This window comes from Condylura cristata, unplaced genomic scaffold (genome assembly GCF_000260355.1).
Source record: "Condylura cristata isolate star-nosed mole 26May11 unplaced genomic scaffold, ConCri1.0 scaffold00021, whole genome shotgun sequence".
NCBI classification, from domain to species: Eukaryota; Metazoa; Chordata; class Mammalia; order Eulipotyphla; family Talpidae; genus Condylura; species Condylura cristata.
The window spans coordinates 11,694,222-11,710,406 of record NW_004567122.1 but is presented as its reverse complement, the minus strand read 5'-3'; the positions used below and the strand labels follow the sequence as shown (position 1 = coordinate 11,710,406).

The following is a 16,185-nucleotide window of genomic DNA, read 5'->3' as shown; positions in this document are numbered from 1 at the left end:
GGGGCAGGCGGGATTCGAACTCATGCGGAAGTGGCTTCAGATTCTCAGTGCTGTGCTTTAACCCGCTGCGCCACCAGGGAGGGCCAAGACAACTCTGTTTTTAAAATAGAAAATAGAGTTACCTTCTTAAGCAGAAATTCCACAGCTAGGTTTACACCCTAAGAGCGCTGAAAATACATACTCATAGTAAAACTGGTACACGAATGTTCCTGTGGCACAATTCATTTTGGCCAAATAGTGGAAATACTACAGAGGTCCATTAAATGATGAATAGATAAAATAAGGTAGACCCCTATGATGGAATCTTGTAAGTCATAAAAAGAAATGAGGTGCAGACCCGCGGGACAACATGGACGCATCTCTAAAGAATTATGCCAGGGAGCTTGGGCAGCTGCCTCCTGGAGGCTGCGGAAAGGGGTCTGCAGTGGCACCCGCTGGGTCTTCCTCCGTGTCGTGAGAGGACGCCCTTCGAGACCCCTGACCCAGGAAGGGTTGGGTACCGGACTTCTACTTGCATCTTCCCACTGTCCTCAGCATCTCTCAGCATCTCGACCCCACGCCTGTTTCCGCTCCAGTGTGGCACTGCTCACTCCTTCATCGACCCAGAGCGCTGCGTGGCACGCTGCTGCCCAGGTTGCCGATTCTGTGGGGTTCATCTCTTTGCCAGCAGCAAATACTGAAGGGTGGGCATGGCTGTGATGGCGGAACTGGGGGCTGTAACAGCCTATTGTCTTGTTAGTGGCGTCTGTATCTTAGAGCCTGAGAATTAGACAGCCTTCCCCAGATGGCAGGGAAGAGAATAAATTGGAAGAGGTGGCTCCTTGGACCTGCTAACGGCCTGTTTTTTTGAATCATGGGGTTAGATGAGGTGAGGGCCAAATCCTTTCCTGCAACAACGCAGGGAGGCATGTTTGGGCTGCTCATTTAGTGAGTCAGTTTTTCCGCATTGTCTACCCCCCATCTTTCAGCTCTGTGTTTCTGTATATTAATAAAGATTATGATATGAATGATAGATCATACATCTTTATTAGAGTAAAGATAATTTAAAATGAAATTATGCCAAGTGAAAGAACCCAGAAGGCTGCATATTGTGTGATCCCATTTCTACTAGTTGGCCAGAATGGGCTAACCTTTGAAAAATGGATTTATGGAGCCAGGGCCTGGGAAGATGTGACTGCTAATGGGTACAGGATGTCTTTGGTGTGGTACAAATAGCCTGGAACTAGGTAGTGGTAATGGTGGAGAACTTTGTGAATATACTAAAACCCCCTGAATATATTTTGTGGTATGCAAATGTTAATCGGGTTTTTAATATTTGTCCTTAATTCATGTCTTTACTCTTCTGGCTCTTAGAAATGTATTTAGTTTCGCTCCTGGCAACACAAAGCCTTTTTCCTTCTCCATCCCTCCCGTCCAGGTTGCCCGCTCGCGGGGAGGCCTGCGACATGTACGTGTTCTTCCTCCGTGTCAGGTGTATCATCATCAGCGGGTCTTGCGTGAGGTAGCTGCACCAGCTACTTCGTTAACCCTCCTGCTTCCGATCTTGTCCCCCAATGCCCCACCTCCTCCGCCTGCCAATTTATTCTCACAAAAAAAAATGGGCAGATATTGTTTAAAAATTGAGTGTATCATGGCATTCTCCTGCTTGTCCAACAATTCTCCAACAATGTCCAAGGTTCCTCAAGTTACCTGAAGTGCTGTTGTGACACACCATGCATCCGTGTCCACTTCCGTTTCCTGCCCATGTCCCCAGCTCATGTTACAGATGTCTGTGCTTGAAGTAGCCCTGCCGCTGGACTTCTGCACACGCTGGTTTCTCTTGGCGGAAACCAAGAGGAACTGTTCCCTCCTGCCCTTTGGGTGATGGGCTCACTTCTCTTAGCCTCAACCATTCCGTACACCTTCTGCGGTCATTATAACTGTATGAACGACCCGTTTACTCTAATATCTCCTGTTCAGCGCTGGTTCTAGGACCGCACCTTACCTACCACCATTGGTGTGGAAATGGGTGTTTTCATTTCTTCCTAAATCTGTTTTCCTCACTAGACTTTCAGGCAGGGCCTGTGTTAGTGTTGGTTGTCCTTGTTTCCCGTGTCTACAGCAGCATCTGCCACACTGGAAGTGTTAGCCACCTGTCTGCTAAAGGACTGAACCACGGAAGAATTAAATCTTTTGTCAAAAGTCCTCAGATGTAAAGTTTGTTATTCAACAATTTAGCATAAAAATACAAATTGAATTGGTAAAGAATAAGTTACCCCCCTGGAAAAACCTCATTATTGACACTTATCTCTGAGGAAAAATGCACCTTCATCTGTTTTCTTTTTTATTATTGATAGTAAATATATTTTTGTTCCTTATGCAGAATGATGGCTGTTTTGGTACTTCAAGTGGAATGCGTCCTTTTCAGCTTCAAAACTGGAAGCAGAAAGTTAGTCGGACTAGGAAAACAGAGTTTATTCGCACAGCAGAAAAATTAAAAAATCAGTAAGTATATGAACACCATCATCAAATAACATTCCTAGCCATTTATTATGATCAATTAAAGTTTATTCGGTTCCACCCTTCCAATCACACGTGAACTTAAAAGTTCTAATTGCTACCCTTGAACATGTTGAGAGAAATGTTGTACATGTGATATAGACAAATGATACTAGACTAATATAAAATTAATTTTAATCAGTTATGTAAATTTTATTTATTTTTGCTATTTGAATCAGTATATTTCAGTCAGTGGAAACAACAACTATTTCTTTATTTCTCGTATCTTAAATAACAGATTGAATATACTAAGTGCTCAGTAAATGGATAGTTCTAGCAAAAATCTATGTCCTTCAGTTGTTTTTCTGAAATGGCCTTTTAATTGGTTTCCCTCCTGTCAGAGCCATCCAGCACTTGGTACTAAACTGAGACGTTGCTGTTTATTTAAATGTTTAGCGTGTATACATATTTTTTCTTTAAATAAACAGTGATATTTACTGAAAGGTCAGTGTTGTCAACACCACCCTCATATGACAGATATCAGAAGTGATAAATGGAGTCAGAACTCAGAGCACACAGCCCTGCCCTGTAGTTCCTTTACAACTCCTGCTTGAATTTATACAGTTGACTAAAGAACGTCATAAAGGAGACAAGGAGAGGATAGAAAAAGGAATGTCTGGCCAGAATGGGTGACAGTTGCCTGTTTAGAAACTCTACCTAGTAAAAGTAAACTGTCTGAATTTTGAAAAGTTATGCTATATGGTAGATATATTCTCATTGCATTTTTATGGTGCGTATATTTTTAGTCTTCAGAATTTGAGAAATAAAATTTTATTTTCCTTGATGTAATTTTACGTGAATGTACATATGTTCCACATTGCACACGCAGAGTGTTACTTTGGTGTACTTTCAACGTAGTTTTGACACTATTTTGAGTGAGCCTCTTATCGTTGGCAATTTGCCCAAATTAGTATGTTTCGAATGTCTTTATTGGTTAATGTTTCTAACCCAGAGATATAAAACACAGCTTGCTGTTACATCATACCTGGTGTCCAGCAGATATTTCCATTTGACTGTAGTAATTTCCCCAGCCCTGGCCCCGGCCTAATCGGCAGCACCCCAGTCTAGTAAGAGTTGACCTGTAGATGAAAATCCGCTTGCCACCTTTGCTGGGCCCAGTGCCTGCTCTCCCACTGCTACCTTACGGTCCCCTCAGCCTTGGGCACAGCCAAGTAGGGCTGGCACAGCCCCATTTGTTTACCTCGCTGCCACTAATAAATGTTCCGTTTTCCTCTGTTTGGCAAAGAGGAGAAGACTAGGACACCACCTTCATTGCGCCGCAGGCTAGGTTGTACGAAGTTATACCAGTGACCAGAGATTCCACCACTAATTGAACCCATGCTTAGTGGATAAGTACTCATATTAATTTCTTCCCTTTGAGAAAAATGAAATAGGTGTTGAGAAATTTTTTTTTGTCTAACCAGAAAGTTTCTTGCTAGTTAATAGTTTGGTTTTACCCCCAGATTTAAAGTAACCATTAAAACACCCTACTCCTACATGGACTGAAGACAAGAAGCAGAGATGAGAGCAAATAAGCTTTGACGTAAATGTAGACACTTTCCTAAATGTATTAAACTGCTTGTCGTCTTAGGTTATTTGCCTCTTGAAGTTTTAGTTTTATTATTGTTAAATATTAATACTTCCATAGAACATTTTTACTTTATGAGACTCCTTACATATATTACCATATATCACCGTCTTTTAGTTTTATTATTATTAAATATTAATACTTCCATAGAACATTTTTACTTTATGAGACTCCTTACATATATTACCATATATCACTGTCTGTTGAGTCATGGGGAGCAACTGCCCCCATATTTTTTAAAGATTTATTTAATGATGAAGAGGTTCACTCTGGAGAGTTTAAATGTCTTGCATCTCCTGAGAGTGGTCAGCAGCCATAGTTTTTTCAGGTCGCAGTGACCCTGATGTGGAATCTGTTGTCAAAGACTTGTGTATTTTCAAGGCAGGTCTATGACTGCGGTTTCCTAAATTAGCATTTTGTGATTTAAATAACAATTCAAGTTCCTCATGATGTTAGTTGAATTTGATTCTTTTCTAACTACCTTTTTGACTCCTTGGTCTTATTAATCCAAATATTTGTTTTTGGCTCCTTAGATGAATTAACCCAAACTTAAAGTGCTGATGATTCTAAGTGTCTTCATATTTTGAACAATTAAAATATATTTAAACCATACTTATACCATTTACTTCTTTTCCTAAAGAGTTATTAACATAGAAAAAGATAAACACAGTCATTTCTACAACCAAAAAAGTGACTTCAGAATTGAGCATAGTATGCTGGAAGAATTGGAAAATAAATTGATTAACAACAGGAAAACAGAAAGTAAGTTCAGTTCATGACGAACTAAAAACTGTCGAGTGACCGAAAGTTGCAGTTTGCCCTGCGCTTTGTCTTTGTGCGTTGCTGTGTTGTGTTGGTGACCGGCACCCTTCTTCCTACTTGGTGATAAGTTTGTCTGGCGGGGATATGTGTTTACCACCATTTCAGCCACTGCTTAGTTGTCCTGAGCGCTTTGTTTTCTTTGTGTATTTCTTCCCTTTTAACAGGGAAGTGAGGGCCTGGGTTTGGGGTTGACAAATAGTAGAGAATATACAACTCCTAAAGTAAAGAGACACTGCTTCCTGGGGTGTCTGATTTTAGCTCAGCATCTGATCCCTGGACTCGCAACCACCAGTGGACTAAGGGCCTGTCTTTAGTCGCAGCAAAATTCCTCAAGCCACATTATTGCAGAGTAGATGTGTATGTTGCAAACGCCTTATGTTAAACACTGTTTAGCTTTGCTTCAAGGAAAGATAGTGGTTATCAAATAATTAAACTTATTAACTATTAAGACTGTACAGAGATATGTGCTTATAATCAAAAGAATGTAAGATTGCACCTTCTTTAAAAAAAAAAAAGAAAAAGATTGACAGGCAGTGGCAAGAACCTTGCTCCCAATTCTGTCTGGAATGACTGTAGGACCTAACATGAAAACCAGATTTCCAGCTCTTCTGAATTTCCCTCATATTTTTTTAGACATCTGAGCGGTTGATTGTTTTCTGTTTCTTGATCCCGCCATTAAATACCGTCTTCACTCTGTGCATTTTAAATCACAGGCAGCTTTATCTTCTTGTTTTTATTTTTGTTTTATGGTTTTGCCTTTCATGAGTCACGCTGTGTTTCATCTAGGGGAGGAAGGCGCACATTGTTTTTATATATGTGGATGTAGAGTTTCCCCTCACATATTGCAGTTTAGAAGGAATCAGCATCTGTTCCTTACACAAATGCCATGCTACAGTTCTAACCCGCATTGCTGAAATGCTGTCTTTAAAAAGTTTGCCTCTGTAGGATGCCAGTTCTTAATGAATTGATGAAAGATTATTTGCCCTGCACCAGTAACACTAACTGATCCAACTGGCAAAAACAAAACAACAAAAACCATATTCCTACTTTTCTAACTTTCCTAGAAAAGTTTCTTGGCCTCAAATTCCATCAGTGAATAAAGCCCCCTAAAATACGTTGTATGAAATTTCTTTTATGAGACTCTTGGTTTAGTGAAAAATAGATCAAGCCCACGTCGTCATGGACATATTTGAGGTTTGCTTGGGGTATTATCACTGACTCCAGGCCCTTCAAAAAACATTTTCCAAAAAAACTGCTTTTAAGGATTTTTTTTGACAGTGCTTCATGTTCATTTGTGAAGAAATGACCCTAAAACCAGAAGGTTCACAAGTACCCAAAGATGGTGACATAATTATTTTACTATTACCTGAATCTGTCTATCTGCGTGTGCATATGAATATGAATATTACGTTAACTTAATGCTATAAATAAAATGATAACTTTAAAAAGAGAATATGAAAGATGAAGCTGATCTTTCTGCCTCTGACTCACAACATCTGAGAGGATGGCTTTGAAATAGTCCTGTTTGCCCAGCTCTGACTGTGTTTTTCTTGGGCTGGCTCTTTGGTTGAGCCTGGTAGCCTGCAGCTTAGTGCCACAGTGACACCCGAGGCGGCTCCTCGAAGCGTGACACTGACCCCGGTTTTTAGAGGCTATGTTTAGATAAAATTCTCATTGGGAACTTTGTCAGTCTTCGTATAATTAATGTCGATTTATTTAACAGTTTTTATAGTCCACAAGAGTTGAAGTCAAATTCTATGTTGTTAGGCTAGACCACTGCTAAAGAACAAAATATCACTGAACCTAAGCTCCTGATCCATCATTGGAGGAAATGAAAGAATATATATTTTTTTACGCTTTTATCTTGTGTGTGTGTATGGTAGTCATGATCCTATGTGTGGAATCCTAAAATGTAGCCACATTTGTGAAGTATATACTCCTTCCTTATAGGAGCAAAAATTCAGCAACAGTTGGCCAAAATACATAATAATGTAAAGAAACTTCAGCATCAGTTGAAAGATGTGAAGCCTACACCAGACTGTAAGTAAATTTAGGTTTTCTTTCTGTTTTTTTCTTTGAATGTGTCAGTATGTTCTAGTTTTGTTGGGGGGAGGGGAATTTAAACTTTTCTAATAGGTTTCTCTGAAGCATTAGTGGAGCTAAGCCTATTCTGTTGGCTAAGGATCCGTAAGGGTGCACTGGAAAACTAGTATCTGTTGTTATGTAAGTCCTTTTACCCCTAAAGTGCTATCTAATCCTTATAAGCAGGTAGGCAGAAGAGATAGTGTCATGTATAGAATGAAGACTGGTGTGGAAGGATTCACATTCAGCTATTGAAAAGGAAAAAAGACTAATTCACTGATTCCTAAGCTCACCCTTTCCCCATCATTTGCTTTTGAATCGCCTTTCAGAAGCATTTGGAATACCTCAGGGACAGGCTTAATAGTATGTTCAGAGGCTAGTCATTTGAGGAAAACAAGATTGTATTCCTACCTCCCTACTTACATTCACATTCATTCCTGAAGGATCAAAGCAATAGAACAAGTGCTCAGCTGTATGGACTTCAGAATCAGACAGATGTGGGGGTCCAGTTCTTGATTTTTCACTCATTAGTTAAATGGTTCTTACCTGATTTCACTCGCTAGTTCCATGGTTCTTACCTGATTTCACTCGCTAGTTCCATGGTTCTTACCTGAGTTCACGCACTAGTTCCATGGTCCTTACCTGATTTCACTTGCTAGTTCCATGGTTGTTACCTGATTTCACTCGCTAGTTCCATGATTCTTACCTGAGTTCACTCGCTAGTTCCATGGTTGTTACATGATTGTAACCAGGCGGCTGCTTGATCATCCTGAGTTGCATTTCCTCGGTCCTCGGGCATCGTTCACCATCACACGCAGCCGTCGTTGGGGAGATGAGGTAGTACAATGCCTGTAAAGTACATGTGCAGTGCTTGCAGCAGTGCGAGCGCTAAGGATGTATTATTACTATTGCCACTTGTTATCAAATCCATGCATGAAACTATAAAAGTGCTAGAAGGGAATCTAGATTAATGTTTTTATAATTACATTTTATGAGAATGACGAAGATCAGAAGCCATAAAGAGTGGGCATGGTCACCCACTCAAATCCATAAGCAAAGTTGAAAGGCATACGGGGGAACACTAGCAATAGACAGGTAGCTGAGAAACCAGTAGCCATCATGTATAAAGAGCGCCTACAAGTTAGAGCCAAAAAGGCAAATAATCTAATGGGAAGATGAGCAAAGATTATAAGGCTACATGATAGCAAAAGAAATAGACACATGTGAACAAAGTATGTTGACTTATTACCACATTACTCACTGTGTACAAATGACAGTTAAATCAATAAAAGTACGTTTTTGCCTGTCACTTTGGAAATGGTTCAAAGTATGTGGGTGGTGCACTCGTGGGGACTGTGGCAGCCTCTTTATGGGCGTGCGATGCCATCTAGCAGACTGTAGAGCGTGCATTCTTCATTTAGCACTTTGAGTTTCAGCACTTATCCTCTAAACATGTTTATTTGAGCATGCCAAAATACATATGCAAAGCTATTTATCACAACATTGCTATAAAGGTTCATGTATTAAGGGATTAAATAAATGAATGAGGATAGATTTAGACAAATACTGTGTAGCCGTAAAAAGAGTGAGGTAGAAAGAGAGAATGAGGTATATATATTTATGCATACCGTCCTCAGAGAAAGTCAGCCACCTTTTTGTTAAATGTGCAAGAATTTGTGTAGTATGAATTTTTTTAGTAATAACAATGTTTATTGATATGTATATGAAACAAATCTGTACTTTAAAAAAGGTTGCAATCATAAAACTTACTTTTTTTTTTAAAAGATGTATTTATTTATGCATACAGAGCTGGGGTACAGCCAGAGGTGCTGTGGGGAGAGGATTCACCAGAGAGAGTCGGGAGCAGAACAGTGAACTGAGGTTCACTGCTGAGGGGAGCAGCAGACTGGTCAGGAGAGGTCTGCCGCGCCATGTGGGTCAGCTGCCTGGCCAAGAATTGAACTCGTGCTGCAGTGGCTGCAGGCAGCCTCACTCACAGTGCTGCACTTTAACACATTGCACCACCTGGTTGGGCTCAAAACTTCCTTTTTTTTTTTTTTTTATTACAAGTTTTTTTTTACATCATTTTGTACTTTTTTTTATTTCAAAACTTCCTTTTTTAAATTACAGTTTTTTAATTCTTTAGGCTAAGAGATGTTTTTAAAGTAGGGAACATTCTGGTTTTTCCCAAATACTTAATTCATACTAAAATATGAAGTAACATAATACTTTCTTTTTTCCCCACAGTTGTTGAGAAGCTCAGAGAAATGATGGAGGAAATTGAAAATGCAATTAACACTTTTAAGGAAGAACAGAGGTTGATGTATGTTTTAAACTCATTTTAATATCAAATTATTGACCTTTAGTTTTTAATAACTCTCTTACTAGGTTGCTGTCCACACATTATATTATTGTTACATATTCAGTACAAAAAGCAGTGAAATACCTATCTTCTTTTGTTTGAGGCTTTAGACTGTTTATCATGCTTAAAGTGAATCTTCATTTACATGGCCTCTATAAAATCCAAAATAAGAATTTGAAAGGTTGTTCTTTTCTCTAAGCAAATTCTTTTAAGCTTTAAATTTATAAAGGTTAATGATGTTGAGGGGAAATGACATGAAAAAAAGTTGAGAACAATTAAGTTCAAGGAAAAAGGCTAACAATGGATTATTATTTTTAAACTTGTAGGTATGAAGAACTTCTTAAAGAAGAGAAAACAACAAATAATGAGTTGAGTGCCATATCAAGAAAAATTGACGCTTGGGCTTTAGGTAATTCAGAAGCAGAGAAAGCTTTCAGGACAATGTCCACCAAGGCTCCTGCAGACAGAGTAGCAAGGACACTTCCAGAAGAAGTGATAGATTTTGAAAACTTCCTTCAGCAAACTGGAGGGCGACAGGGGGGCTGGGATGATTATGATCACCAGAACTTTGTAAAGGTGAGAAACAAGCATAAAGGGAAGCCAACATTTGTGGGAGAAGTTCTAGAACACCTTCCTGGAAGAACACAGGATGAAGTTCAACAGCATGAGAAATGGTATCAAAAATTTCTGGCCCTAGAAGAAAGGAAAAAGGAGGTAATAGTCATGAGAATAGCTATTATTTGGTGTCTGTTTCTGTGTTCTAGACATGTAACATGTGTTACTAACTTTAAACAACTGCATGAGGAATGCCATAGCCTCCCCCCTGTGACATTCCTCCCATCCTGTAGAAGCCTTAGGTTAAGTAATCTTACCCAGCTATTCAAGCTAGAGTTGAACACCCTCATTGCCAACATTTCTATCCCAAGAAGTAGTGAAAAGGCTAGACAGTTTAAGATTATGTATAAACCGTCTCTGTCGATGAGAAATCCAGGAAGTCCAGGCTTTAGGTAAAAGTCATCTTACAGGCTACCTAATTCTCTCTAGCCAACAAAGGGTCACTAGAAAAAAACCCTTTGGTCTCTAAAACATTTCTTTGAGTTTTGTGCCTGCACCCTCTTCGCTCACTTTAAAAGACTAAATGTTCACTGCCCCACTTAACTAGAGCAAGTAGGAAATCAGAATCAAAGTTTGATTTCCCCTGAAGTATTTCCTGGCCCTGATTTAGATCAGGGTCTCAGCCTTGGCTGTACTGATGACTTGGCTGAATATCTTTGCTGAGGGGGCTGCCCTGCACTTTGCCTTTGTAGCTAAACCCGAGCGCTCCAGCCAGAGCACCCTGGCTTGTGTTATTCCCGCCTTCTGGAACATCTATCTCTCTGTCTTCCACTCTCAGCCTATCAAAATCTGCTGAGCTCAGATGCTGCTGCTTCCTTTCCTGTCACTCAGATACAGGTAGTCCCCCTCAGAATTTCATGGAACACTTCATTTATACCGCTTTTATCATGAACACATCCAGTACCCGGAATTTATGCACATATCTTCTCTCCCCTAGGGTAGCCCATCTGGTTCCAACTAGCTGGTCTTCCACAGAAACAGTGATTGATCCAGAATCAGCTACTTAAAAGCACTGATTAGTTCAGTTGAGTTTGTTTTTTTAAAGAAAATTTCTCATTGAAGGAAGCAGAATGCATTGATTGATGTTTTGCAAATATCCCTGCCGTTGTGGCCTGGCTTTGAGTGAGTGGCACTGGCTGGGTGACAGTATTGCTTCCAGCTGCCAGGGTTCCTGTCATATCACCTTGTGAGGTACCCAGACCTCAAGAATTTACTTAATGGAATGAAGGCTACACTCATAGGAAAGGTCAAAAACTAGTTTCCTGACTTGAGGAGAAAGTAGATCAGTGGGTGTGTCCCTCACTGTGTTTTAGCGCTGATTTGTTTCATCTTCACAACAGCCCTGTTGTTCAAAACAAACCTTCCAGGTCACAGATGAGAAAAATTAATACAGAAGGTTAGTGATGTATCCATGGTGATGTATCCATGGCAAAACTCTTACTCCACCTCAGTTTTGATACCTCTTCTGATACTTGGCCAGAGAAAAGCCACTCATAAAGTAATTGAAGCCTAGAAAGAGGATTCAGAAGCAGAAGTGAGGAGATCAGAGGAAAAGGCTGTTTCTCCTGGACACGGGAGATTAGTAAGTACTGACTGAAAAGGAAGCGAAGGGCAGGAACCTCATGAGAAGCAAACCTGGGGGCTAGGCAGAGGGGCCAGGTGAAAAGAATAAACCATTGTTAGGTCTTTTAAAAAATACATTACATATTTTTTTAAAGATTTATTTAGGCATACAGAACTAGGGTACAAGCCAGAGGTGCAGAGGCAGTGAGAAGATTCACCAGAGACCGAGCGGGGAGCAGAACAGGCTGATTGATGAAGTACACTGCTGAGGGGAGCAGCGGGCCGGTCAGGAGAGGTCTGCCACGCCATGTGGTCACCTCCGGTGCTGGGGATTGAACTCATGCGGAAGTGGCTTTAGCTTCTTAATGCTGTGCTTTAACTCACTGCACCACCAGGGAGGGCCCATGTTACATATTTTTAAAGACAGAAGTAGGAAAAAATTGTGTTTAAAAAAAAATCACTTTAAAATCTAAGCAACCTGAAATCAGTATTCTTTCTAGATATATGGATTGGAGGTTGTCTTAAAGTGTTTTTGGTCTCTAAAAATATTTTTCTCTTATTGTCTTTTTTAATCATTAAGTCTATTCAGAATTGGAAAACTAAAAAGCAGCAAAAAAAGGAGGAAATTTTGAAGTTAAAAGAAAAAACAAATAACATACCTGTGCTTTATAACAAACACGAAGATACTCAGAAGCAAAAAGAGGAACAAAGAAAGAAGCAGAAATTGGCTATTGAAGCTTGGAAAAAACAGAAAACTATAGAAATGTCAATGAAATATGCTTCCCAGTTAAAAGAAGAAGAGGAGAAAGAAAAAAAGCAACAGAAAGAGCGTAAGCGCCAGTTTAAACTAAAATTGCTACTAGAGAGTTATACCCAACAAAAGAAAGAACATGAAGAATTTTTGAGACTTGAAAAGGAGATAAGGGAAAAAACAGAGAAGGCAGAGAAAAGGAAAACTGCCGCAGAGGAAATTCCCAGGTTTCAGGAAAGAGTGAGTAGACTTGTTTCCTATATGATTTTTCAGTGCCACTTGTAGAAGTATTACTTCCGAGTTCAGCTCAGCGAAAATTGAGACTTATAAGGTGTTTCCCCTGTCCTTGGGTTTGGCATACCTAAATCAGTAAGCCAGGCTCCCGGATTTCTAAGTCATGGTCGGTAGGAAAATAGATGTGTGAGTGGATTGCAGATTAACATAGTGAATAGAGTGATGATGGACATGTAGGGAGAACACTCTAGGAGGTGGATATGCAGAAGTTGAATGTCAGCCAGGAGACACTTGGGGTGAGTCTCACAGAAGAAGGAAGTGGAAGGAAAGGAGGGCGCTTTCCGGTGGAGAGAACAACGGGAACAGCAACTTGGAGAAACTATAAATACTTCAGTGTTCTCAGGACATCCGGTGGGAGGAGGGAATCAGCCAGATGTGTTCCAGCCTGGAAAATTAGCCACAGGCCGGAATGTGAATGTCTTGTCCCCTCGGCCACGCTTGCTGGCCTTTCTCCCCAGTGATTTGCTTGCTCGCTGTCCATCTCCTCAGGCCATGGGAGCTTCTTGAGGCAAAAGCTTTCTCTACTTCCTTCATCCCTGTAGCCCGAGGACTGGTACGTTTTAGATACTCAATGTAGATTTAAAGGAGTTGAGGTTATTACTGAGGTAGGTTTATAGGTGATTTTCATGTAATGTATACAAGAAAGATGATTACAGTCTCACTATCAGATAACATAGTATTCAATCCAAAAAGTATGAAAAAAGATGAGGAAGGTACTTTAAAGTGGAAACAGGTAAGATGATCTGCTAGGAATATCACTGTTATAAACTGTTACATGCATCAAAATACATAGCAGCGACATTCATAAGCACAAAATAAAGGAAGTATGAAAAAAGTTCATAAACAAAAAGTAATAGAAATGTCCTTATTTCATATATAAAAATCTCCCTAATAATGAAAGATCCCATGTTTTCCCATGCCTCATAAAGGCACATAGGCCACATAATAAAAGACTGAGAAGAAAGAAAACCTGTGACACAGAAAAATACGGGATAGACCTAAAACTATCTGTCAGTACATCTGTACTGCTAAGCGAGAATGGGCTTAACTCAACTATGAGAAGAACAGGACCTTAGATTGGACCATAAAGTAAGATCCTCCTAAAAGAAAGTAATCCAAAAAGGATGTGCATGCATTTAATATGTAAAATATCTCAATACAAAATGCACATACATATGCATATACATAAAATGCATGCACATCCTTTTTTGTGTTTGTATATATGTTATCAAGTCTCTAAGGCCTTTAGGTAAAGGCTAATACTGTAGGTATTTGACGGCTCAGGTAATTGAAGTTTACTTGCAAGCAACTAAGCTTTGAAATGAATTCTAATTTTATTTTTTAATTTTATCTTTTGTGTGGTATATTTTTTTTAGGATTTACATAAACTTGAATTAAAAATTCTGGATAGACAATCAAAAGAAGAAGAAAAGGCAGAAAAACAAAGAAGACTGACAAAATTAAAAGAAAAGGTACTCTGGACCGAGATTAACTTATTTTTATTGTTATTGTCCTAATTCCTTGATTTGTAAAGATATAAACTAATTCAGTTTTCTTTATATCCAACTTTGTTTCATTTTCTTTGAATTTCATACTTAGGTCTTTCCATATTACAAAGCATAATAATATAAAGCAACTATTGTTTGAATTTCTACCAAGTCACATAATAAATGCCTACTTTTCTTTTACCCTAAATTACTACTCCCTTACTATTCTGCATTCTTTTTTTCATTCTTTCTTTGTGAGCCTCTATTTTAGATCTGTGACAGCTGTGAGCATTGTTCCACATCCCTGGTAATGCTGGTGATGTTAATGACTCTCAACACAAAGGACCCATTCACAGTTACTATAAATTGGTTAAATCCTAAATAAATTTACTGGCCCTCCTAGTATCACTTTTACTGCATAACATTTCTCCCATAATAGAAAAAACATAGAAGAAAATAATTGAACCAGAAAAATGAGCTGGAATTACACATGGTTAATAGGTTCATGTGGCCCAAATTGTATTTTAACTATTTGGCTGCAGTTAGAAGTGTCCTTGCTGAAGAGGTCATTACCAGATTTGTTTAGATAGCAGGTATGTTTATTGAAACTGCTTTCTGTATTTAAGGCTCTTATTTAGCCAACAGTTTATATAAATTAACTGGCACTCATTGTACTTCTGACTACAGGTGGAAAACAATGTTAGTAGAGATCGCTCTAGGCTTTATAAGCCTACCAAAGGTTGGGAAGAACGAACCAGAAAGATTGGACCCACAGGCTCTGGGCCACTCCTCCGTATCCCACACAGGTAAAGAGGAGCAAGGTGGTCACGCGTTAGAAATTCATAACAACATGTTTATATTCTGTGTTTGTTTATATATGACATTTTTCATGTTTACATTCTGTGTTCTATTTATGTATTATATTTTGCATGTTTATAGTCTGTGTTCTATTTATAGATTATATTTCACAGTAAAGACTCGATAAAGCAAATGATATCTTTTTTAAAAATAACATTTAATCAATTAGGATGATTTAAAATTTCCTGTGTATTTGTAATTGTTCTTCTCTTTTTTTCCCTTAGGGCTATTCCAACCTGGAGACAAGGAATGCAGGAAAGAACATAAGATAATGAAATTGGTATTTAGTTAATGGAGAATGTTAGCATATTCACTTACAAAGAAGAGAGTGACTTAACCATGTTTTCTTACACTGACCTAGTCAGTTGTGCTATTTGTGAATTGACAGGTAGTAAGTAGCATTACCATTAGTAATTCCTGTTTATACTGAGAGTATTTAATACGTATATTTGCCTATTATTTATGTAAAAGTTTTTTTATAAGTTTACGTTATAAACATTATTTCATTTACTGATTCAGAACCTTTCAAACACTGTTTTTGTCATGGCATAGCAAGATAGACAATCAGTAACTTTTTTAAGCTAAAATTTTTTAACATTGGTAACTTGGGGGTAATTGAGTAACAAATGTAAAGTTTTTTGGATTATGAAATAAGTTAGCACTTTTCTAAGTACAACTTAACTAGTAGTTTGTCAGTTGTTAACTTTTGTGTAATATTTTGTATCTGTTTGAAGCATGCTTTGTTTTATATAAAATTTTAAAAATATGCCTCTCATCTCTTATAAACCCTGTTATCTGTATTATTGATAAAATCTTTTTTGGTTTCTTTAATTATTCCAAATTAACCTTCAACTTTCTGGACTTAACATATTTATAAAATTTTTGTGGTTTTCACATTTTCCTGGCTAATGCAGTTTTCTTTTCTGTTTCTATTTGCTTCATTACATGAAGATTCTGTTTGACACATCATCTGAAATAAGCTAGCTTTAGAATACTGTGACTTCTCTTGGTGGCATTTTAAAGGTTTCAAAATTGCTAGATTAATATACTTGGTCAAAAAAAAAGTTAATTTTAAAATTTCCAAACTTTTGTATATGAGAAACATTTAACTTAATTTGACTCAACCTTTCCTATCATAAATCTTAGTTCTAATTTTAATTTTTACTCTCTTACAGGAAAGCTACCATATACCAATTAACTAGAAAACTTGTTCCTTTTTTTTTTT

The 16,185-nt window shown here is 38.4% G+C and overlaps 1 protein-coding gene across 1 annotated transcript in view; it reads left to right on the top strand.

Moving 5' to 3' along the window:
- Positions 1-15,754, top strand: part of CCDC112 (coiled-coil domain containing 112) — an 84,078-nt gene extending 68,324 nt beyond the window's left edge. Inside the window, exons 2-10 of the mRNA XM_012727740.1 lie at positions 2,363-2,484; positions 4,767-4,888; positions 6,899-6,988; positions 9,278-9,353; positions 9,719-10,106; positions 12,151-12,561; positions 13,992-14,087; positions 14,790-14,908; positions 15,185-15,754. Coding sequence (XP_012583194.1) covers positions 2,363-2,484; positions 4,767-4,888; positions 6,899-6,988; positions 9,278-9,353; positions 9,719-10,106; positions 12,151-12,561; positions 13,992-14,087; positions 14,790-14,908; positions 15,185-15,227 — 1,467 coding nt within the window. The 3' untranslated portion in view covers positions 15,228-15,754. The remainder of the gene's footprint in view (positions 1-2,362; positions 2,485-4,766; positions 4,889-6,898; positions 6,989-9,277; positions 9,354-9,718; positions 10,107-12,150; positions 12,562-13,991; positions 14,088-14,789; positions 14,909-15,184) is intronic.
- The last annotated feature ends 431 nt before the right edge of the window (positions 15,755-16,185 follow it).